We start from the raw sequence: 24,171 nt of genomic DNA, 5'->3' as shown, positions 1-24,171 counted from the left end.
TTTCCTTCCCAGGGAGAATTACTACTACCTGACCTTCTTTTGAACTTGAATTTAGTAGCTGCCACTCCCCTGCCATTTGCTGCCGCAGACGAAGAGAGCTCAACTGATGAATAAATAGCAGTTCTCCTGAGTGCTGAAGTAAGGTTTTGACAAATCCCAAGTACATCAAAGATAGGAAGAGCAGCCTGTCGCCATTTAGTGAGCACTCTTATTATCACATTATGTCAGGCGATGGGCAAAGTTCAGCTGACTTAACATGCTGCTACTGAGAACAAGAGCTCTTCCTTTCACAATCTGGAAAAAAAGAGCCGCGAGAAAAAAAAAGACAGCTTCGTGAAAATCTTCCGCGTACAACACCTCCTGCAGGTTTCAATAATAATTAAAATACGGAAGCGGATTGTCAGGGAGGTGGAAACTAGGTTCACTAAGCTAAGGTGTTAGCCGTCTTGCCAATTTCATAACGGCACTTAAACAGGAAATCTGAGGGATTTTCACACTCTGATAATTTTATTACAAGCAGGGGGGATGGAGGGAGAAAGTGCATACCTAAAGCTGCAGTGTTCATTCAGAGTTTTGAGGCTTGCTAGTATTTGTGACAAATCTTTCATTCAGAAAGAGAATCCTAGACATCTTTACCCTTCTATAAACAATCCTCTTAAAAAAAAACCAATGTCTGGGACCCCATCAGATATAGCATCTTTATGTTGATAGCTGGTAGTGGTGTAAGGGTTTTCCATATGATGGGGAGATAGGGGTCTAAAGGTAATCACTGATAGATACAGTGCTTTTTTCTAACAAAATGTTTAGGGGTACTCTCCTTTTGACTCAAGAAAAACACCATTTTATAGGGAAAAAATAAATACAGTGGTACCTCAGGTTACATATGCTTCAGGTTACATACCCTTCAGGTTACAGACTCCACTAACCCAGAAATAGTGCTTCAGGTTCAGAACTTTGCTTCAGGTTGAGAACAGAAATCGTGCTCCGGCGGCGCAGTGGCAGCGGGAGGCGGCATTAGCTAAATTGGTGCTTCAGGTTAAGAACAGTTTCAGGTTAAGAATGGACCTCCAGAACGAATTAAGTACTTAACCCAAGGTACCACTGTACAGTAACCCAAGGTACCACTGTACAGTAAATTCCTCTGTACAGTAAATGGTCAAAAGTACAAAGATTCACAAAATGTTTAGGGGTATGTATACCCCTGCGTACCCCCTAGAAAAAAAGCACTGGATAGATATTATAGACATTGTGGGAAAGTCACTCACACATACAGTTGACAGTGGTCTTAATGCAGTTGGAGCAATGTGCATATCTACTATTCTGATGTGTTCTGATGTGTTCTGATGTGTTCTGAAGTTGGGAAGCATAATTTTCCTGTTTGGACAAAACAGGAAACTATAGTCATTAAAGTATTCCTGGTTTGGTTCCTCACAATCTGGAGGGAGGATTGAAGGAGCTGTGTGTGCAGGCAAAAGGGTCATTAATACCTAGATTTATTAAGCAAAGCTAGGATTGTCCAATCAAAGCATTAATTCAAATTCCAACTCAGCTATCTGAATCTAAGCACACTGATACTTCCTTACCTCAACTCCACCCAAACATTCAAATATAAAATGCAACACATCACAGATAAACTAGCAAAATCTTTCTGTCTATCTGTCTGTTACAAGTGAACATTCAAGCTATGAGCACCCATTAAAGGATGTATGTGTTTGGGGGGTGGGGGTGGAGGAGAGAGTTATTTAAAAGATCCAAGAGATGAATGCTGTTTGAAATTAGTTGCACCCTGTCTGGGCCACTACCAAAAAGACCTGGCTTTATATAGCTGCCAGGCTGAAAAAACTAAATGCTAATTCTAAGAGCAAATGTGGTCTGCTCAGTTCAGGACCGGTTTATGTCAAAGGACCAGAATCTAATTTGATTTAATTCCATTTAATTCAGAAAAACTTAACTGAGTTAAGTCATGCACTTCTTGTTTTGGTGTGTTGATTTAACTGTCTGAAGGGCAACACAGAATGATACTTGTTTTTTAGTCTCTAATGACATCCAGGACACCCACAGATTTTAGCATTTAGTAGATGGCACCTGAAACTGAAAGCCTAAATTAATTTGCCATTAGACACAAGAAGGCAATGTTGGAGTGGAAGCATGAACAGGTCTGATGTGGTACAGTCCAGGAAGGACTGTTGCTGCATACTGGAGTAGACTCTCAGGTTGCTGTCCAGAATCCACATACATTCATTTTGGTTTGTTTATTTAGTAATTTAGCAGTTTAGCTAAGTTTATGGAGAGTATATATTGTAAAGTACGGCTTCTCTCCAAGCACTCAGCAGCTCTTTGTTAAAAGCTTAAATGTGTGAGGTGGTGTTAGGAGTCAGGGTGATGTTGATGCGTTTTCAAGGCCATTCCAAGCTTGCAGACTTCCAAGATGATAATTAGCAATTGTCAACTTAAAGATCTATTTAAACTTTATTGTTTCCTTGGTTCTTTGATAAATAGATTTCACAGAGGAAATTTGTGCACTATAGTCCACTTGATCAAATGCATGAACTGTTATCTTGAGTTACAGGTATGTATTTACATGGTGATAGGAAGACACAGTTAGATCCAGAAAGCAGACTTATATGTGGACTGGTTTAAGGTCAGGTTGATGGTGACTTATACGATCTGAAGAGAAACCAGAGTATAAGCTGATGGTGACATGAAACTTATTGAAGAACTGTTAGAACTGTTCAAGTTCAGTGGTGTTGTTGTTGTTGTTTAGTCGTTTAGTCGTGTCCGACTCTTCGTGACCCCATGGACCAGAGAACGCCAGGCACCTCTGTCCTCCACTGCCTCCCGCAGTTTGGTCAAACTCATGCTGGTAACCTCGAAAACACTATCCAACCATCTCGTCCTCTGCCGTCCCCTTCTCCTTGTGCCCTCCATCTTTCCCAACATCAGGGTCTTCTCCAGGGAGTCTTCTCTTCTCATGAGGTGGCCAAAGTACTGGAGCCTCAGCTTCACAATCTGTCCTTCCAGTGAGCACTCAGGGTTGATTTCCTTCAGTATGGAGAGGTTTGATCTTCTTGCAGTCCATGGGACTCTCAAGAGTCTCCTCCAGCACCATAATTCAAAAGCATCAATTCTTCGGCGATCAGCCTTCTTTATGGTCCAGCTCTCACTTCCATACATCACTACTGGGAAAACCATAGCTTTAACTATACAAACCTTTGTTGGTAAGGTGATGTCTCTACTTCTCAAGATGCTGTCTAGGCCTGTCATTGCCCTTCTCCCAAGAAGCAGGCGTCTTTTAATTTCGTGGCTGCTGTCACCATCTGCAGTGATCATTGAGCCCAAGAAAGTAAAATCTCTCACTACCTCCATTTCTTCCCCTTCTATTTGCCAGGAGGTGATGGGACCAGTGGCCATGATCTTCGTTTTTTTGATGTTGAGCTTCAGACCATATTTTGCGCTCTCCTCTTTCACCCTCATTAAAAGGTTCTTTAATTCCTCCTCACTTTCTGCCATCAAGGTTGTGTCATCTGCATATCTGAGGTTGTTGATATTTCTTCCGGCAATCTTAATTCCAGCTAGGGATTCATCCAGCCCAGCCTTTCGCATGATGAATTCTGCATATAAGTTAAATAAGCAGGGAGACAAAATACAGCCTTGTCGTACTCCTTTCCCAATTTTGAACCAATCAGTTGTTCCATATCCAGTTCTAACTGTAGCTTCTTGTCCCACATAGAGATTTCTCAGGAGACAGATGAGGTGATCTGGCACTCCCATTTCTTTAAGAACTTGCCATAGTTTGCCGTGGTCGACACAGTCAAAGGTCGACACAGTCAAAAGTTCAGTGGTACCTTGGGTTAAGTACTTAATTCGTTCCAGAGGTCTGTTCTTAACCTGAAACTGTTCTTAACCTGAAGCACCACTTTAGCTAATAGGGCCTCCTGTTGCTGCCGTGCCGCCGGAGCACGATTTCTGTTCTCATCCTGAAGCAAAGTTCTTAACCTGAAGCTCTATTTCTGGGTTAGCGGAGTCTGTAACCTGAAGTGTATGTAACCCGAGGTACCACTGTATCAAGTATTTTTAGCACATTATATATGTTAGGTTACCAATGCCAGGATGTGTGAGTTATCGCCAACTGTTTTGTGGAATACACTTATTAATCTTATAATTATCACAGTTGTTTAATTCTGCATTTCATTTCCTTCTGACCTCACCGTTTACAATTCTGCCCCCTTCCTCCAACCACGTATATACGTGCCTACAATGTAGGATAACACTTCATCCATCTGATGAAATGCACTGTATCCACCAAAGTTTATATCATAATAAATGTGTTTGTCTTTAAGGTGCCACAAGACTCTGTTCTTTATGATGAATAGATATTGTTCAGGCACAGTTTAAATCCAATTCTCTGGACAAATACTGAATGGATCTCATTGAAGTAAATTCTGAATGAGGTGACTAATTATGGGGCTTCAGACACAAACTACTTACAATTTTAGGTGAATGAAAGGTTTTCCTTTACTCTGCAGTTCAAATTGCTGATTTATAGCTTTAGCGCCTTGCGTTACATCCATGAGCCGTGAGCTGCTCATTTGTCAAGCTGAAAATGTTGCAACTATTTCTTCATCTTTCTGTATGTTAGAGATTTAAGGCAGTGAGGTCTGTGTGATCTCCTCTAGATTAATGGTCTCTTTTATAAAAAGCATATAAATGAATCCCATAGATATTTATTCCTAACATTGTCTGCCATAGCCTGTGTATGTGAGAGCCAACTTAAGCTGTTTCCATACACAGAAGAAAGGTCTGTACTGACAGTTCCTTTGTCTGCATATTGGATTTCCTGTTTTTTTAAAAAACTAGTTTTATTGTGTTTTTTCTGTCTTTTATAAAATAATAATAGAAAGCAGATAGACAAGGTGAAGGATAGATTAAAAGGAAGAAAGGGACAAGAGTGGAGAGGAATATATAAAGTGTAATGGAATATAGATAAGGAGATCATTAATGATTTACAGCAAATGAAATACTGTTAACTAGTAGCTCTCATCAGAGTAAACTGTCCATATGGAGAGGACAGTGTCCTCCATATGACAGTTCTTATGAAGAGGTGTCCTCAATATGGCTTAAGTTCAAAGATGGTAGGTCTTCTTGCTGTTGATGTATGAAGGCAGGAAATATGTCTTTCCATTGCTGTCAGAGGACCTGAAGTTTGAACACTTTCCTTCTCTCTAAAAGAAGGAAGGTTTATGGTATCATAGTATTTATTTTTTTCTTTGAATGTACTAACCAGGGTACCTCTGTGTACCCAGCTTATCCCCTGAGTATGCAAGAAACACTACCGTATATCTGGGTAGCCCTCTTTCATTTCAAAAGTGATATGTGTTGGGTTGCCCAAGGGAAGCTGGGCAGGAGGATCTCTGGACGGCTGAAACCGAGGCAAGGGTGATAGGAGTGGCCTATCAAGTCAGGTGAGACTTGCAGCAGCTCTACTCTTTGAAGGCCGCCGCTGCCTCTCGCTTCATGGCTCCCGTCTTTTGCTGCCGCAAACTCTATTATGACTGGCTGAAAATGCGGAATGTGAAGATTCTGCTGCATGACAACTTGATCTTATCACTTGGCAGCTACTTTTTCAGTCAGCCTTGCATCAGGAAGTGCTCTAGCTGTGTGTAAAGGCATGCATTATGTCGAAGCAGAAAGGATAACTGTTCTCTCTTGCTGTGCGTAAAGCCTTGCCGTTTTTCCGTATGCAAAAATGAAAGGGTGGCGGGGTTGGGAAGAAAGAAAGCTTAGACGCCAGGCAGACACTATATATATAGCTTTCTTTGACTGGTCAAAAAGATAAGTGGGCTGAATAGAGACAAGTGTTGTTTCTCTATAAATTGTGTGCCAGCAGGTTTATCACCGAGCACTGTAGATTATGTTGAGTGCAGTAATCAGGAGGAAGAAAGGGAGGCTAAAATAACAGAGTGGTAGGACTATTTTGATTCCACAATCAAACCCTCCTTGACTCCTGCCCTCTGGGTGGAAAGTGCTTATGTTACAAAACAACGTGAAGTCAGTCCCCAGATATTAGTGGTAATTTTACTTCTTACTGGTATTCCTTGAGATATTAGCTGCCTGGGATATTTACATTTTTTTTAGACGACCAGATTCTATTAACGTAATGGCTGAGGACAGAGAAACGGGTTTCCCTATAAAGTTTATTTAAGCGCTAAGGACTAAAGTAGATGTGATGGCAGCAGGCATGTTTGTTGCTCTCAAGTCTGCTCTGTTTACATGCTAAAAAAGTGTGTGTAATTTAAACATAAAAAGGAGTGCATTGGGTGAGGGTTGCTGAATCCTTCTTTGCCTTCTCTCACCATAATGTGTTGCCTGAACTCTTTATATATCCACCACTAAGTTCCAGTTTTGGAAGCCAACCAGCCTAGAAGAAGATTGCACAGGTGAATAGCCCATAGAAAGGTAAGGTGATGGTAGTGGGAGCATTTAGTTCCCTCCAAGTGCTCAGCCCTTTTGATGTTATAATTTAGTTCCCAGCCCATTTTTATGCATGATCAGGGCAGAGACATGAGCAAACCACCATGGCAGCTGATACATGGCAGCTGGCCCATGAAAGAGATGCTGCACTAAATGCAAAGCCCAGATGCATTGTCTCCCTGCAGGAAAGAGAGGTGTTTAGACTGCACACTTTAGAGACGTTAAATCAGCCCGAGTACATATAGTATCAGCCCACCTACACGTATAGCATTTCCATAACAGAAGCTAGTGGAAATATTATTTTTTGAGAGCACAAATCATGCCTTTGTAGTCTTAAATTCCTCCAGAAATCTTATCAGCTCAGAATTAAATATGCTTGACTAGTGATCCAGTAGTAGATCAATGATGTGAAAAGGTGTGGGCAGCAAAGCATTTTTTTTCCTGGTACAGTTGAATTACAGTGTAAACAGGAAGCAGAGATGATAATGGAGAAGGTGAGCTGACAGATGATTTTTGGAAAGGATGTAAGATTCCCCAAAGTACAAGGGTGGGAAACCTTTGGCCTTCCAGACACTTTCCATCATTTCCAACAATTGACCATACTAGCATGGGCTGATAGGATGTCCAACAACATATGGAGGACCAGTGATTTCCCACTCTTGCTCAAATAGGTGAGCTTAGTATGCTTTGAGGCCTGCTGAAAGGACCTGCACTCTTGGCCATCTTAGTGGGTTCCCTGCAGCCCTTTATTTCCCCTCTCCTATCCTCCCCCCCCCCTTCATGCTTCCTGGAAGCGAAGAAGGAACTATGCGGCTTGGATCCCAACTCAGCAAATTCAGCCTGTGAATGAAGAATACCTTTAAAAGGAGGTTTTACAGCCTTCATTTTTGCATGTTTCTTTCTATAAGGAAACCGTTTTCTTCCCCTTTTAAGTCATTCGGAACCTTTTTTCATCATCATTTTCGCTGCCAACAGATGGAAACTTCTTTGCTGTTGCTTCCGGAAACTTTGTGAGTGAAACGCTCACAAAGGTAAAGGTCTGCAATTTATTCTAGGTTAAGTATTTTCATGGAGGACATCTGTTTAAAGGTGGAGAGGTAAAATTAACCAAGCTTAAGTGCGCTTGGAGGAATTGCCATTGTGCTTAACTGCTATGAGAGAGAGTAGGAATCTTTCCTAAACCTTTCTCCCCAACATGCTGGGTTTGCTCCCTTCAGTTTTATTTAGATTAATCTGTTTTTATTGTATTCTATGCTAAAAAGTTCATGGATACCTTAGCTGAGTTTCCTGCATTGCAGAGAGTTGGACTAGATGACCCTGCACACTACAATTCTAGTTAGCAGCCAGACGCACTGACCCATATGATTCTATGATTCATCACTGCCACTTTTTGTTGTACTTTTAAAATTTGATTTTTTTTGGGGGGGGGGCTATGTAAAAACTTCTTAAGAGATCTCTGTTGAACCATAAAACAGCATACAAGTTAAAGAAAGAAATATATAGTGAATTTACACACAAAACAGACTTTGTATACATAGGTGATAGCGCCAAGGGGAAGGGGCACTCGTTTTTCCTTTGTTCACACATGCCGATAACTCTCCTCCAGTGCTCTCCTTGTTCTCACCTACACACAAATAGAAAGCACAAAAAATTAAACAGACAACAGCTATCCAATCGGCAGCTACCCACCTTCAATAGAGTGGGCTAATTGTGTGCCAAGCTACATAGGTGGAGCCAGAGGCCGAGAAATGTAAAGAAACAGCGATCAGTTCCTACTGTGTTGATTTATAAACACCACATGACTTCAGAATTGGCACTCTGCATGTATTATAAACCAAAATCCTGGTTTTAAAGGTTTTCTTTTTAATTATTCACATAAGCCTTAGCACTACTGAAAGGTTCATTCAGGAGAGTAGGATATAGGAAATAGGAGTGGTGGCATTACAAACTTGGCTTTGATGCAGATGATAGGAGCTGCTGATTTGCAGCTGAAAGGCATACGTTGAAATGCAAGTCTGAAAAGAAAAATATACATACATGGTGTGTGTTTACCTGTTCCCATTTGGATAAGGTGATTTAATTCAGAAATATTGTGCTTTTAATATTAAAATTTTCAACACTGTAGCAGAGTGTTGAAATAGTTAGGATTTTTGCTGGCTATTCAGGAATATTGAGTGGCTTCAAAATAAATAGCAAATGGGGAGGAAAGGATGTGGGTTTTTAAGCCCCATTTAAAACAAATCCCTGTGTTTATTAGTATCAGTGCTATTGGAGGGCAATAATACTTCTGTATGACTTGATTGTTGTCCACATGGAAAATCTGGCAGAAGATTTACCAGTAAAACCCTTATGGTTGCTGGGTTAGGCTTTTTCAAAGGTCGGCCTGTTCAATTCAAAGGTACAAATATAATCTAAAATCAGATTTGTCCAGGAAATCACAATATTGGATAGAAATGGATTTAGTGCAGTACATGGTGCTTCCCACATTTCAGAAATGCTCCCACCAGTCACTTCTGAGTTTAAAAGTTAGCAGCTCATTGGATTTCAGCATATTTCATTCTGTGAATGACTTGAGTCCTACACAGTTCTCCAGAATGCTCAGTGTACAGGTACAAAGGAAAAGAACCTCCTCTATGTTTACTGCAGGTCACTGATCCAAATTATTCCATGGAGTGCTATTGCCATTCATTTTTGGTTAAAGTTGAAGCCAAATGGGGGAAATGAAGATCAGAATTCACATTAACAGTTCCAGACCTCAGAGGTGTTCACAGCTGGGAAGGAAAGTAGATTGACAATAGCATAGAGCATTATTCATCCATCATCCATAGGGACCATTTCCAAATGCAGTGGTCTCCATAGTAAAAGTCAATCTCCAGTCAAGATCTGCTATAAATAAAACAGAAAAAGAATCTAGCATTTTGGATAGTCACTAACATTCCATCTTTCATATATGAAAAAGATTTGACATATAAATCACTATATTAACGTGTATGTGCACAAGAAAAGCAATAAACCACAAGTGCCAACCTTGTCTGTGAATGAAACGCCTATAACCATGGTATATAACACATTTTTACATAGCTGACCTATTGAACATTTGCACATGTTTTTCATTGATGTAGGATTGTTCCCTCTTAAGTGGATTCCATTCCGTTTTTGAAAACTTGATTTAAATGGAACAGACACCTAAAAAATCTTAACAAGCATAGTCGACCTTTGGGTGGAATTCTGCAAAAAAATAAAAAAGGAGGACTGTGTGTAGCCATGTTTTCTAATGTATGCTTAGATCTCATTTGTGGAACAAATAAAGAAATCTGCAGAGTGCTTCTGGCTTATGAAACAAGGGGAAAATCTATAAGGGGAGTGTGCCTAAAACAAATAAATAAAATTCTACAGCACAAATGCCAGACGTAATGAAAACATTGGCACTGCTCTAAGATGTATATAAGTGATGCATATAATGGCATGGCTGTTCCACTGTGTGTGTGGTGCTAACATGCATAGTACAATCTATGGGAGACTGGTAATCAGAAGCCATTGTTTTTGTTAGAAACAGGAAATATTAACTCTTGACATGTCAGAGAAACATGCCTGTGCTATAATAACATAAATGTATGTCACCACTGCAATAGAGGTGCAAGTCCGATACTTAATTTGAAAGATCTTTACAGCACGCAGGAAGAACTCCAAAGGTTATAGTTTTCTTAAATGGTAACAGGCATTCCAAACAAGCTGCTGAAATCTTATGAAGTATGTTTTTCTGCGTCTCATATCTCTTGGTTTAGCCAGCCATTTCCCCATCATCACTATTTTTAAAGAATTTATTACATTTTTGTTATTTCACCCTTCTTCCAAGGAACTTGGGATCTTGGATGTGTTGTGCCATTTTAACCAGCACATCTACTCTCTGAGATAGGTGAGGCAGAAATGGTATGGCCGATGATCAATTTCTGGTTTAGTAATGCTCAGTTCCTGGTGTTAGTAAACCAGGATTTGCACGAGCAGCATATAACCACACAAAAGGTTTTTTTCTTTTGCTTTTCTCTGCTCTTTGCAGAAAAGGGAAAAAAGAAGGATCTGACACTTAACCTTTGCTTCCTGTTACACACAAACCCAGAAATGATGGCTAATGGTTTTCAAACAGGCCAAGATGTTAAGCCAACTTGAAGCCATGGATTAATACCCTGGGCTTATTTAGAAGCCATCAACTATAGTTTCCAGGCTGAAATGTAATTAGCTTGCATTGTCACTTATGCAATGGGATGGGCAGGAAAGAAGCTTGATGTAGTTGAGTTATGCTCATGTATATCCTGGTTTTCTAAACCAGGAATTGAGCAAGTGAACCAAGCCAGTGTGGTGGCTGGCTGAGATCACCCAATGAGCTTGATGGCTGCATGAGTCTTTGAACCCTGGTCTTAGTCTCACACTAACCACAATAACACTGAGTCATGGAGTTGGAAGGGACCCAAAAGGTCATCTACTTGCCTCCCACTACACACTTATCCAAGTCACAAAACAACTCAAATTCCATACCTTCATAAACTGTATCATTGATTTCTGACAGGTATCATTGCATGGGGCTTAAAAAAATCAAGGACATAATGAAATACACTTGTCTCTATTTTTCCTGAATTTAGGCAGCATATTTGGTTATGGCTTTTTTTAAAGATCGCCTTTTTAAAATTCAGCACATAATGCCAGCAACAGATTATAATGTCATTTTCAGCCCAAATACTCCTTTTCCAAACTATTATGTTCAGATTTGTTACAAAAAAAGTAAATTTCATATATGCTGACAAGCATGAGGAGTAGATATATAAATCTGCTATGGGTGAGAGAGCAGGTAATATGCCAAAGCTAGAGAGAAGAGAACTGACCCACCAACATGAAAGAGCGTAACATCACTCAAAATGAAGCATAAAGCTTTTGGATTGTCATTGAAAGTAAGTACCATAAAGTTAAGGTTCCAGAGAGTATTAAACAGTTTATATGGAACACATGGGTTGGGAATAAACACACCATTTCAGATCTACATGTAGTTTGAGCCTATTGAGACTCTTCACATATGCTCATTAGGAGTGCTCTGTTCGGTTTGTGAAGAGGCCACTGAATTTACTTGTGATATACCATAATGATACATTTGCAGAATCCAAGAAGGTTTACCCTCAATCTGGTTGAAAACAAATTCCAAATGGCCTCAAATTTATTTAGCTGAAATTACGGTAGCTCGAATCAATACCATTTCGCTTTTCACCACTTGTTTGAAACAAAAGACTTAAGTGTGTATTTGTCTTCTGTCTGATATTTTCAAATGTAATTGGCGAAGTTCTCTTAAGGTAGGCTGCAGGTCATTGTGTGAGAAATCATAGAATCATAGTATCATAGAATTAGAGAGTTGGAAGGGGCCATAAGGGTCTTTTAGTCCAACTCCTGTGATGTAGGAATCTCTTGTCCAAATCTAGCAACTATCTGGAGGATTTGTGGGAAATTGATATGTTAATGTTAGATACCTCCTTACTAGGATGTTCTCAATCTGTGGAGAAGATGGATGGTGCTCAGGCCAAGATATATTTGTTCATGACATCCAAGTGGGTGTGTTAAACTGAGAAAAAAAGGATACACAAGCAAGATAACTTTATATCTTATCATTGGAACATGGATTAAACTGCACAGCCAAAAATACTAAAGGAGTTCAAGGCAACTGAAAGGAAGTCCGTTTCAGATACAAAGAGGGAAATCATAATATTTGTTTTGTATTACAAGACTGAAGCAGAGGTACAAAGAATAAGATTTTATCATGCTTGGTATTGTACAATGACATGCTGAAATGTTTGCCTAGTTGGGGGAAGGTAAGCAAGGTTTCAGGAAACCAAGGCAAGAGGACCTTCTCATAAGTGACACCTGCCCTTTGGAACACCTTCCCATTAGATGTTAAGGAAATAAACAGCTATCTGATTTTTAGAAGACATCTAAAGGCAGCCCTGTATTAGGAAGTTTTTAATGTGTGATGTCTTACTGTGGTTTTATAATTGACTAGAAGCCACCCAGAGTCAATTAGGCCAACCCAGTCAGATGGGAGGCAAATAATAATAATAGTAATAATAATAATAGGAAGAAGTAAGAGGTTTCTGCGCATTCGTCTCTTCATCATGCAACTAGGCAAGCCAAAAGATCCCATTGTGGATTTTCCACTTCTCATCTGTTTTGGTCCAATGGGTGGCTCAAGCATCTTCCAGGAATCTATTTGCAAACAGACGAAAGGATCTCTGATACTGCTCTGGATATGCAGCAAACAGAACTGCACAGACCATAGATTTGTATAAATTCATTACAATATTGGCAGTTTTCAAGTTTTCTTTCCAGGTCAGCCATCACCAGTTCAAACCGCATCAATATACATGAGAAGTTGGGTATTCTGCCCCAGCATGCATTTCATTACACTTACGGTACTTAAATTGAACCACATTTGCCATTTTAATGCTTATGCATCCAGGTTGGAGATCTCATGATACCTTTTGGTTTTTGTACCCTAAATAAATTGGAGTCATCACCTAACTTGGTGGTTGTTATTATTATTTTATTATGCAGTTGCTGAAGTTGGATCACTGCAAGTTTATGCACATCTGTGAACACATGAAATAAGTGTGTGGTGCTCTGTGGTGCCTTAACATGGATGTCCGTTTTAGTAATTACTGGGGAATTCTTTTTGTAAATTCTGATACAAACTAAACAGATGGCCACCTCTTGAACTCTGCCCCCCAAATGCATGAAAATGCAGTAGAAATGCATAGTTTGAATAAAATGCTTTTAGAGACATCTATTTAAGTCTTTGAGTGCAAAGTTATAGTGCAGATTAATGCAGGAAGAGGTTCAAACTGATGAACATGGGAAGATATATACAAGTGACACTGACTAGAAACAGACTGATCAGTCCATCCATACATTCATGTGGTGAAGGAGTGATATATTACTATATAGATTGACGGTGTGCTCAACTACTGGCAGTTTCAGAGAGATGCCATTCCTATCTCCCTTACTGCCAAGTCCATTACCTTCTTTAATGCACACTTATTGGGAAAACGAAGTTCCGAGGATGCGTCTGAGAGGCAAAGCCCCTTAATGCAAGCATTTGGGGTCTCTAACTTTTCCTTTGGGGAAGGTGGGTGAGAAGGCAGATTGAGGCTGGAATATCCTAGTGAGAGTAAGGTCTAGTATTTCCTTTGTGCCTACCATTAAAGGAAAGGGGAAGAAATTGAGCGATCGTGTGCGTGGTGGCTGGGCTTGCCAGCAGGCCGATTGAAACAAAACTTGACAACCCATCCCCACTGTGTCATGGCACTAAAATGAATTGCCAGCCAGGAAATTACTCATTTGTGCATTACCTAATTTGTTTAGGTATAAAAAATTAATAATGCCAATAGAGCCATAAACTAATTAATTTGAAGTGTTTCAGATTAAGGCAATTGACCTATGAAGGCTGAATACTTATGCCAGCAAATCTAACTAAAGTACTGAAGTATTTTTTCCTTAAGCCATTAGAATTATTTGCTACATTGTACATTATGCCCCAGCCTAAGTATTTATTTTATGGAGGGGAAAAATGTAGGTTAGACTAGATTGTTAGTTTAATTGAAGTCAGTGTGCTTCAACATTGTTGCTTTTGTTTTAGTACCCTAAGTGCTTTTTCAGAGTACAGTGGTGCTTCGGGTTACATACGCTTCAGGTTACAGACGCTTCAGGTTACAGACTCTACTAACCCAGAAATAGTACCTCAGGTTAAGAACTTTGCTTCAGGATGAGAACAGAAATCGTGCTCCGGCAGTGCGGCAGCAGCAGGAGGCCCCATTAGCTAAAGTGGTGCTTCAGGTTAAGAACAGTTTCAGTTTCAGGTTCAGGAGGAGACAAAGTACCAAAAAGAATGGAGTAAATTTATGGTTTATATAAGTGAGAATTGTACAAATATGAAAACGTTGGCAGGATTGAAATAATTCTCATGTCATGGTATAATTTATAATTGAAGAATCTGTAAACTATAGAATGGAATAGGAAAACTGGTGGAAGGGAAGGACGGAAGCTAATGGATCTATGAACTAGATCCATTAAAAACTTGGATACAACTAACAGGATGTGATGTTTTGGTGGTGGGTGGTGGGGGTTGGTTGGTGATTGTAAATTTCAATAAAAATCATATTTAAATAAAAGAGAACAGTTTCAGGTTAAGAACGGACTTCCAGAACGAATTAAGTACTTAACCTGAGGTACCACTGTACTAAAATTCAACATGCGGGAATGACAGAGGAAGAGGATGGGAATGAAGATGGGTGTAAATAGGGGGACATATGCAATTATTTCATGAACACCCACTTAAGCTTAGTTACAGACTTGGACTGCAGTCCTAGACTAGCGAGCATGCCTACTGAACCTAATGAAACTCATTTCTGAATAAGTAGCACTGCCAGTTTTGGTAGGGCATAGAAAATAGGGAAAGTACAAATACTCTGGCTTAACCGGTTTGTGGATTGGAGCATTTAAATGGCGAAATGTCTACGTATGCTGGCATAGCCCCACTAAAGTCAATGCCAGTGTAAGCTGTCCATGAATGGTTGCCTTAAATTAATAGTTCTGATTAACTACTATGTGAGAAATCAAAGGCGAACTGTTACTCTGTGGACTGCACACTTGACTGGTCTCCTTCTCCATCAGTCTCAAAGAACAAGAGGTAAAATAGGGCAGCCTAGACATGACTCATCACTTACTCTACAATGTAGCCAAAGGACACATGAAAAATAAACAGAGGACGTGAAGCTAAGAACAGCATGAAACAGTCCTGCTTGCTGTATATAGTCCTCACAGTCAAGTACATCAAGAATGTACCATGGGGACTTATTTTTCAAAGATTTCATACATGATTATGTTTACCCATATCTGAGTGGCTCCGCAGAGGCTGTGACTTGCTCTCGTGTGTACTTGCCAATCGGTAACAATGTCCCCAATTCTTCAGAAATTGTTTTCAATTCTTGTCTGTTCCGTAGGTTAAAGTTGTTATCAGGCATCTTGTAGTTATTATATTATAGGGATATGTTGCATATAACAGAAGTAAAATTGTAAATGGTGTAATTAAAACCGCTTCTTAATATCTGTGTAGCTGATGACTAAATTTCCCAGGTATCTTGAATATGTTTTTATTGACCACTGAGAAAAGTGACCAATGATAGTGAATGTGATTATTAGTCACAGTGCTTGATAATGAAGAGTTGTAAAACAACATCTGAACTCAGCTCTCATGTTCATTTTTGAAGTGATAACAGTGTGAGTTTTCTCTATTGTATTTACGTTGGGAACATTTATTCTGAATGTTCTCTGGCATGACAAGATTGCAAAATTAAGAGAGAAAATGTGACTCTTCTTTTTCCCAGGATCTGTCAACCATCACAATATCTGCAACCAGAAAGTGATCAGGAACAGAGGATCTACATAATTGTGCAGTAGGTTCAAAACCAGACCCCAGACAAAAACACAACATGCCACATTAGAAGTGTCCAGATTTGCATCAGCAAGCATGCTTTTCTCACTACTTGACTTCCTGCCACTATGCTTGGCTTTAAGGTTGTAGATCACAGACCAAGAGCTAGTCTAAATATGTTTTTGAGCACCAGTCCTAGGAGCATTTTAAAGGCACCATTTATTCAAGTAAACTAACTAGATTTATGCAGTCACGCAACTCAGAATTGCTGCAACATGCTTTATGACTTTTCTCTCCAGATAGGTAAGGACATGGGTCGCCAAACTAACGCCCATGGGCTGGATCAGGCCCAATTGCTTTCTGGGTCTGGTCCATGGACAGTCTGGGAATTGCTGCATGGATTGCCAGCACACAGCACATACGTTCTTTCCCTCTCCCTCCCTCTCCCTCACACAGCAGTGGTGCCTCCTCCCTCCCTCCTCCTGGCTTCTCCCTGCCCTGCCTAGAGGAGGAAGGGGGCTGGGCTTTGTTGGTGTCAGCAGCAGCAGCAGCAGCAGCAGCAGCAGCGCTCGAGCGGCCGCCATTTAAAACAGCCCCTCTCCAGAGCCCTTTCGTGTGCCACTCCTTGTCCCTCCGCCATCACCAGCCCCCCTGCCGCTCGCAAGACACAGGTAAACAGCCACCAGGGCTCATGGTGCTCTTGCATCTCCCCTCCCCCCCAAAAAAATATAGTCCGACCCCCCACAAGGTTTGAGGGACAGTGAACTGGCCCCCTGCTGAAAAAAATTGCTGATCCCTGGGTAAAGATATCCAGTAATGTAGGCAGAAGAACTTGAATTGACATACAGGCTATGCATCCCTTCATGTTTTAGTGTAGAGTATTCCAAATGCACTGGTTACTAATAGCAAATGTAACAGAAATAACGAAGTAGAAACTGGTCCAGATTACTCGAGACTTATTTATTAGTTTATTAAATCTGACTTTTTACGTTGCCCCCACCCCAAGTGTTCAGAATACCTTGCAATAATGTGCAGGACCTTTTATCCTTCATTACCTGCCCATAGGACCTCAGACCCAGTCATTTTTCAACAATGTGACAGCATAGAGTAATGATTGCTTGCTGTAAACAGTTTATATGATTATTCCAAAGGTAAGATTGGTGCTTTTCTTCCTTCTGACTGCAGCAGCTGCAGGATTAAGGTGTGTGTGTGTGTGTGTGTGTGATATTTCTTAAACTGGAGTCACAGCCAGGTGTGATGGATAGGTGCCTCACAGTGCTTTTCCCTGCCACAACTTAGGCTGGCATAATGCAACAACAGTCTGTCGTCAAACAAAGAAAATATATATTCAGGGAGAACAGAGCATAAAATGATGAACAATCAGAAATAAATGCAGTGCATACCAATTTATATACTGTCTAGGGCAAAAGACATTTGCCATTGAGCTGATTCATGTAAAGAAGGAGGAGAGATCACTGACCAGTGCAATGGTTTTTGAATTGGCCTTGTAAACCCCAAAGTCTAATAGTCTGTGGTCTTTGCCTTGATTCTGTATGCTCCTATGAGATTATAGTATATTTACTCATGTTTTGCTACAATTATGATTGGTTACAATGTGTTTTTAATATTAATCACATTTGTATCCCTTCCTTATTCTAAGGATCTCAGGGCAGTTTGTATGGGGTCATATCAGTTTATCCTCAGAACAGCCATGTACACTAGAGTAGACTGATAGACAGTGATATGCCTAAGGGAGTCTTCTGAGCTTTCTAACTAAACTGGGATTTTAACATAATTATCTCCGGTTCAAGTCCAGCACTCTTCCATCCTAATACTACAAACTGACATGGAATATTACCAAAGTTGTATTAAAATATAGTGCATTTTTTTTCTTTTTAGCAATTTTTGAGGACAGTAATTTTTGAGAATTTGTTACAGTTTTATTTTGCTGTTGTTTTGAAATGATCGCCTCTGTCTTTTAAGTAGATTCATATAAAGCAAGATTATTATTTTTTTACCTTGGTTGCACTGGGCAAATCCTCTTGCAAATTGCACACTATCTGAATTTCATAATACTTTTCTCGTGGTTGTTTCAAGCAATCCACCTTTAAAGAACCAAAAGCAAAGAATTAGAGCATTTTGAAACTTATAACGTTAATATGTTGTTCTTGTAAAATGGAGAGAGGGGTCTACTTTTAGACATTCAACTGCTTTCCTCAACAAAATTATTTTAAACTAAACGTTCAAAAGTCTGTAATCCTGAGAATGTAAACTATCTGATTAAAAAGTGAACCTTTGTGTGAAATGACAGTGGCTAACGTAAAAAATGAGCAATGACCTTGGCAACTATAGAACGTTTGTTAATACTGTTTATTATCTTAGTGCTAATGGTATGTTGTTATAAACCTTCAGTGAATAATATTTTCTGTTAGTTATACCACACAACAAGGTGTGCATTATAATACAGGATGTAAATGACTGCTTGACCTATGCACAGTGAGATGTAGGACTCTCATGTTCTCCCACACACAATGTTTTCACATTTTTTTGTAATTTTAAATAGTACATTTTTTAAAATAAAAAGAATACGGATAGAAGCTAAAGTTTTAAAAAGCTTTTTCATAATTAGACACAGCACTTGAGATTCCTCACTCAAAATTATACTAATACAACTACTTTACAGAAAATGTATAATTTGATGATGCACAAACATATTTTAAAAACCAAAAAATGGGACAAAGACCTCTGACCTTCCATACTTACAAAAAACAGCAACCCTAGCATTCTAAATTAGGAACAAGCAGATGGGCAAACTAAGCCACCCTCTTATTTAGTCCCAGTGAAGAAATTTTGGCTATTTATGTTGCTGAACTAGAAGATGAAGAATAAGAGTTTGGATTTGATATCCCGCCTTTCACTCCCTTTAAGGAGTCTCAAAGCAGCTAACTTTCTCCTTTCCCTTCCTCCCCCACAACAAACACTATGTGAGGTGAGTGGGGCTGAGAGACTTCAAAGAAGTGTGACTGGCCCAAGGTCACCCAGCAGCTGCATGTGGAGGAGCAGAGACGCAAACCCGGTTCCCCAGATTACGAGACTACCACTCTTAACCACTACACCACACTGGCTCTATAACTATAACTCCCATCAGCTAAACAAGCTTGGCCAATGGCCAGGGAGGATGGAAATGGAAGTCCAGCTACATCTGGAAAGCCAGAGGTTCCCCACACATGGTTTATTCCGTGTCTGAGAGCAGCTGGAATGTTAGGATGTCAGTGGAAACATGACCTTTTCCCTTTCATCCTCCCTTACCCCAAAGCCTGAGCAGATTCCGTTTCTAAGATGACCATAGCTCTATAGACTATGCAATTATCCACATCAGTTCAACTCTCTCCTCAAAGTTTACCTTTTTTTGGCACAATTTCCTAATTTCTATGCCCTACTCCAGAGACAGGAAATATATGACCCTCTGGATGTTGCTTAACTCCAACTCCCATCATCCTTAGCCAGCTTGACTAACAATCAGGGATGGTCGTAACTATGGCTCAAAAACATCTGGCTCTCCATCCTTCGCTACTCCAATTCAACCCTGTAATTAAGCCTGAGAATGTGTAGCTGGAAAAAGATATATTGTGTCTGTGCTCCCAGTTCTTTACTCTTCCTCTGTTGTTTTCTATATCAGAGTTTAGACTGTGAGCTTCTAAGGCCAAGAACCTGCCCATCTGCACTATAAAACATCAATGTGCTAGCACTGCAGGTTTTTTGATTGTTGTTACAGATCCCACTTGTTCTGCCGCTAAAGTCCGAAACCTGACCACAGACAATCCTGCTTCCCTGTTCCTCTTTGTAAGATTTCATCAAGCACTGGGTACATGCTTTCAAGTCTGTTTTAAATAGAGTTGGGACATGAGTCATATGTTGTCAATTTGGCTATTTGGTAATTTATTCTTTAAAATGGCTGCAAGACTAATAACGCAATTGCATAGTTGGCAGTGTATCTTTTCGATTGCTTTGTGGATATTATCAGATTTCATGCTTGTTTGGTGTAGTATCACAGAAAATGCTTAATGCTGGTTACAATCTAGGGACAGCTTTTCAAGAGAATTTGGGTTTGAGTAGACATTTTATAGAAAGAAGATGCTTTGACATGGGGGATCCTTCTCTGAATAAGAAGAATCATGCTAAGAGCTTGAGGTGGGAGAAAGGAGTCTTGCAGGAGAAGCGTTTGAGCAGCGAATGAACCGATGGGGATAAATGAGAGACCTTATAAGAACTAGGATCCAGAGAACTGCACAGCTAGTTCTATGTTACCCTGGCTTGTGTTTCAGGAACAGCATCCCTTTCCCCATGCCTCAGAACAAACAGTTTCTGAAGCAGTCAGAAGTTTCAAAAAACATTTATAATATAGCCCAGGGGTCTGCTGTTCAAATAATAATATTTTCAAAAAATCCTACTGAGCATGCCCAAACCCTTGGGCATGCTGAAAGCAGCTCTTTCAGTCCCAGTCAGTGACTAGAACTTGAACTTAATGCAAGAAACAAGTGCAGAAGGCTTAAGGAGAGAGGGGAAATGATCCTAATGAGAGAAGAGAAGATTAGCAGCCCCATTCTGAACTGAATGAAAAAGGAGGAAAATATGACAAGTCTAAATAGGCCGTTACTGGATTACTGGTTTTCCATTATACTGTTTTAAAACAATAAAACATTTTTTAAAATATATACCTATGCAGATCTCAAGGAGAAACAAGTTAACCAGCTAATAACAAACTAGAAACAAAAGCCGAGGACAAAGCAATCATTAATTTTTGAACAAATTCTTAGAGTTGTTCAAATGATGCATTGTTTCACGACACTGTTGCATAGAATGGACCATTGCTTCTTTCTGCAATCTATGAACAATATGCAATAGGGGACCTAGGAGTTGTTTTCCTTCCACCCTACCTTGTAGGAAAAACATACATTATATTTGCTTATTATTTATTTTTATTTATGTATTATTCACTTATTAGTTGCCTTTCCAATACAAATTGCCTAAGGCCACATGCAAAACTAACCTGAACCAACCGAGAGTATCTCTCTTTTCACTGATGTAATTGTTTATTTAGTTAGAATTGGTTCTATGTAGGATGACCGTGTTGTGTTTCATAAAGGTAATTCAGGGCCCCAATACAAACATGCCTAAGTCATCAACTGGAAAAAAAACAAGGGCAGAGCTCTGGAAGTCCGTGGAGTCACACTCAGTAATACAAGCTGAGGATCTTGTCTGAAGCCAAGCATGAAAGACCCTTCCTTTTCACAACGTTTGCTTTCATTCAGGCTTAATAGAAACATAGCACTGGATATATTACATTTGCCTGCCAGTCAATTATTGAAGTTGGCGTTCGCTATAGTTGTCCATGGAATACGTAAAATGTTGGCTGATAGTGGTAGTACTTGACCCAAAACCTAACTGAATAGGTCTGTGGACAATTTTTGGCATGCATATGGTGGTAGGAGATCAACATGTTAAAGTTTAACATGTATTTTAAATAAAGTTTGACTTGTAACTGCCCAATATGTAGAATGGTTTCTTCACTGAACTGCAAGATGTACAGCCAAGCTCTGCTCTCTGTCGAATGGAATTTAGTTTGGGGGTTTATACTCCCCCCCCCAGTGACAAATTTGGCCCCTCTCTTTTGCCTCTCTCTCTTTATTGATAAGCCACTGGTTGTCTCACTCCATTAAGCTAGTCTAGACTCCAGGCTTGAGCCGCATTGGTCTCCCGAGTTTTGGATGTTATAACAGGTCAGCACCACACAGTCAATTCATATTTGTTAACTACCAAACATACGATGGGTTGTTTCAAACGAAACCATTCACTTCTTAAACTGAATGGTTCCTTTTTTTAAAAAGTTCAAGAAACCACTTGATAAAATGATGTGCCAATTGTGTATAAATAGCTTTACCACAAGAATAAAGGAAGCCATAATTCTGTAGGCTTGTGTTTTATTTAGTTCATCTGTTTGCATTTATGAAGAGTGAGAATAAGGAAAAGAGAATCTGTAGTGATATAGTGCAGCTTCTGAAATGAACCAAGACCAAGAGTTTCATTCATTGATAGGTCTATCGTTTCAGAAATAGGCTTTGAGTTTAAGCCTTCTTCTTATGATGATGGTCAATAAATTAAAAAATTATCCTGAATGGAATCCCTTGCTCAGGAAAAATATTTGATGGGAAAGGTTTTCTCTTTTTTAGCAGATCATTAAATAAAGGAACCTTGTGCTATAGGATTCAAGTGATAGCAATAATTCCACAGAAACATCTATAATATTTCACGTTGTTATTGAGGAGTAGCATGTGCAAACATAATATTAATGTGAATGTTATGTTCTGTAACTGCTTCCTTGGTTTCTGCACCCTTTGATTCGCATCAGAGCAGCTGAAGAAGATGGAAGCCAATGCGTTTTGCTTTAAGACTTCAGTATCTCTGCGCGGGTGGCGCTGTGGGTTAAACCACAGAGCCTAGGACTTGCTGATCAGAAGGTCGGCGGTTTGAATCCCCGCGACGGGGTGAGCTCCCGTTGTTTGGTCCCTGCTCCTGCCCACCTAGCAGTTCGAAAGCACGTCAAAGTGCAAGTAGATAAATAGGTACCGCTCTAACGGGAAGGTAAATGGCGTTTCCGTGCGCTGCTCTGGTTCGCCAGAAGCGGCTTTGTCATGCTGGCCACATGACCCGGAAGCTGTGCACCGGCTCCCTCGGCCAATAAAGCAAGATGAGCGCCGCAACCCCGGAGTTGGTCACAAGTCCCTAATGGTCAGGGGTCCCTTTCCCTTTATCTCTGCTTTGTTAGTCATCGTAATAAATATTAATGACACATATAACATATTCTTCCACTTTGGGAGGAAAAGAATGACTATATGAAGAACATAATCTCCATATTTGAAGAACAGTGAATCCGTATCTCAAAAGTGCAACTTGGAGTTCTCTCTCAGAGGCTTCTCATGGTGCATTTAAGATTCCTGGAAAGTTTGAAGTTATGGACAGCACCATGCATCTCTACACAAGCCCGTTCGTAGCCAGCTGCCTTTCTACAACATGCTTGCCTCTTTTACTTCTGGCCCAGGTTTTAAGGTCTCCTCCCAGTTCTCTGGGTACTTGCAGCTGAGACAATGATAACATTTAGGGGAGCCTGGTCCTCCAGGGAGGCCATACTGCCAACATTTAGGAGTGGTCTGTTACAAGTGGCTCGCAGATGTAATGTGAGTCAATAATGCGATGCTACAGACTTTTTAAAGTTATTAGAAAGGATAGAGAGCCATTGTTCACTACAATCAGGTTACTGTGTGTTAGTCAAAAAAACATCATAATGGTCTTTGGCTGTAGAATGGAAGGTTTTGGTTAAATGTCAGACAAGCAATGTAAGTTTACTAGCGGAATGGGTTTTTAATACTTTTACTGGAAGTCTAAAGGTGGCTAGAGAAACATCTTTCAGTGGTGGTTGAGGCGTAATTATTTTTGCCTCAGCAGAGAGGAAGATAATGTTGTGACCTCAGCTGAAATCCTGAGGTGGGGCTGAAGAAATGGAACGAGGCAAAGGACGGTTGCTTTGCTCAGCTCCCATTAAGTTCTATGCAGGTGGTGGGATCCAAAAGTGGACCCCTCTGCAAACTACTTTGGACAGGTGGACTGAGCCACCCACCTGTCAGTCATCTGTGTAGGGTCTCCACACATTTCAAAACCCCAATTTTCCAGAGTTCTAAAATGTGTGGAGAGCCTACATGAGTTAAGCAGCTCCTCACTACAGACCATCACCCTCAGAGTGATGTGATGGAGGAGACCGAAAGGAGCATGCTAATTTCTGCTTTCTCTAATCACCTAGACAAAGAAACACCCAAGGAAGACTTCTGGGATTGGTCTTTGTGTTTGTGTGTGCGTGTGTTTCCTTTAATAAGTAGCAGGTGTGGAGGAAGGGATTCCCAGTTGCAACCGTGAAGTGGGAAAATGGAAGGAAAGCAGCTTTCCTCCTGGGCCAAATAGCAGCTGCATAGGCTTAAAACTCCTTCCTCCATGTTGCAGTCTCCAGTCAAGATCAGGTGCATATGCAGGCTACACCTATTTGGAAAAGGGGGGGGAAGGAACAAAAACCAATAATGTAATTAGTGTCACATCTTGTTTGGCCATTAGAGAAGAGCAGGTGCTCTAGCCCTATGCTAGAGAGCTTCTATATCCTTGCTGGGGCAGTTGAGGTCTTCATGGTTGCC

General features: G+C 40.2%; 2 protein-coding genes across 2 annotated transcripts in view; one reads left to right on the top strand and one right to left on the bottom strand.

Moving 5' to 3' along the window:
• Window positions 1-24,171, top strand: part of BBS9 (Bardet-Biedl syndrome 9) — a 237,755-nt gene that overhangs the window by 171,993 nt on the left and 41,591 nt on the right. The gene's annotated exons all lie outside the window — the stretch shown is intronic.
• LOC309380941 (uncharacterized protein) overlaps window positions 8,552-24,171 on the bottom strand; it is a 51,924-nt gene continuing 36,304 nt past the window's right edge. The window contains exons 5-7 of the mRNA XM_081931200.1: window positions 17,953-18,039; window positions 11,982-12,073; window positions 8,552-9,357 (exon numbers count right to left, since the gene is read on the bottom strand). Of these exons, the coding sequence (XP_081787326.1) occupies window positions 12,047-12,073; window positions 17,953-18,039 (114 nt within the window). The 3' untranslated portion in view covers window positions 8,552-9,357; window positions 11,982-12,046. The remainder of the gene's footprint in view (window positions 9,358-11,981; window positions 12,074-17,952; window positions 18,040-24,171) is intronic.

Source organism: Podarcis melisellensis (genome assembly GCF_964234715.1).
Source record: "Podarcis melisellensis genome assembly, chromosome: 12".
NCBI lineage: Eukaryota > Metazoa > Chordata > Lepidosauria > Squamata > Lacertidae > Podarcis > Podarcis melisellensis.
Note: the sequence above shows the minus strand (reverse complement) of the source record. Positions and strands in the feature narration are given on the sequence as shown.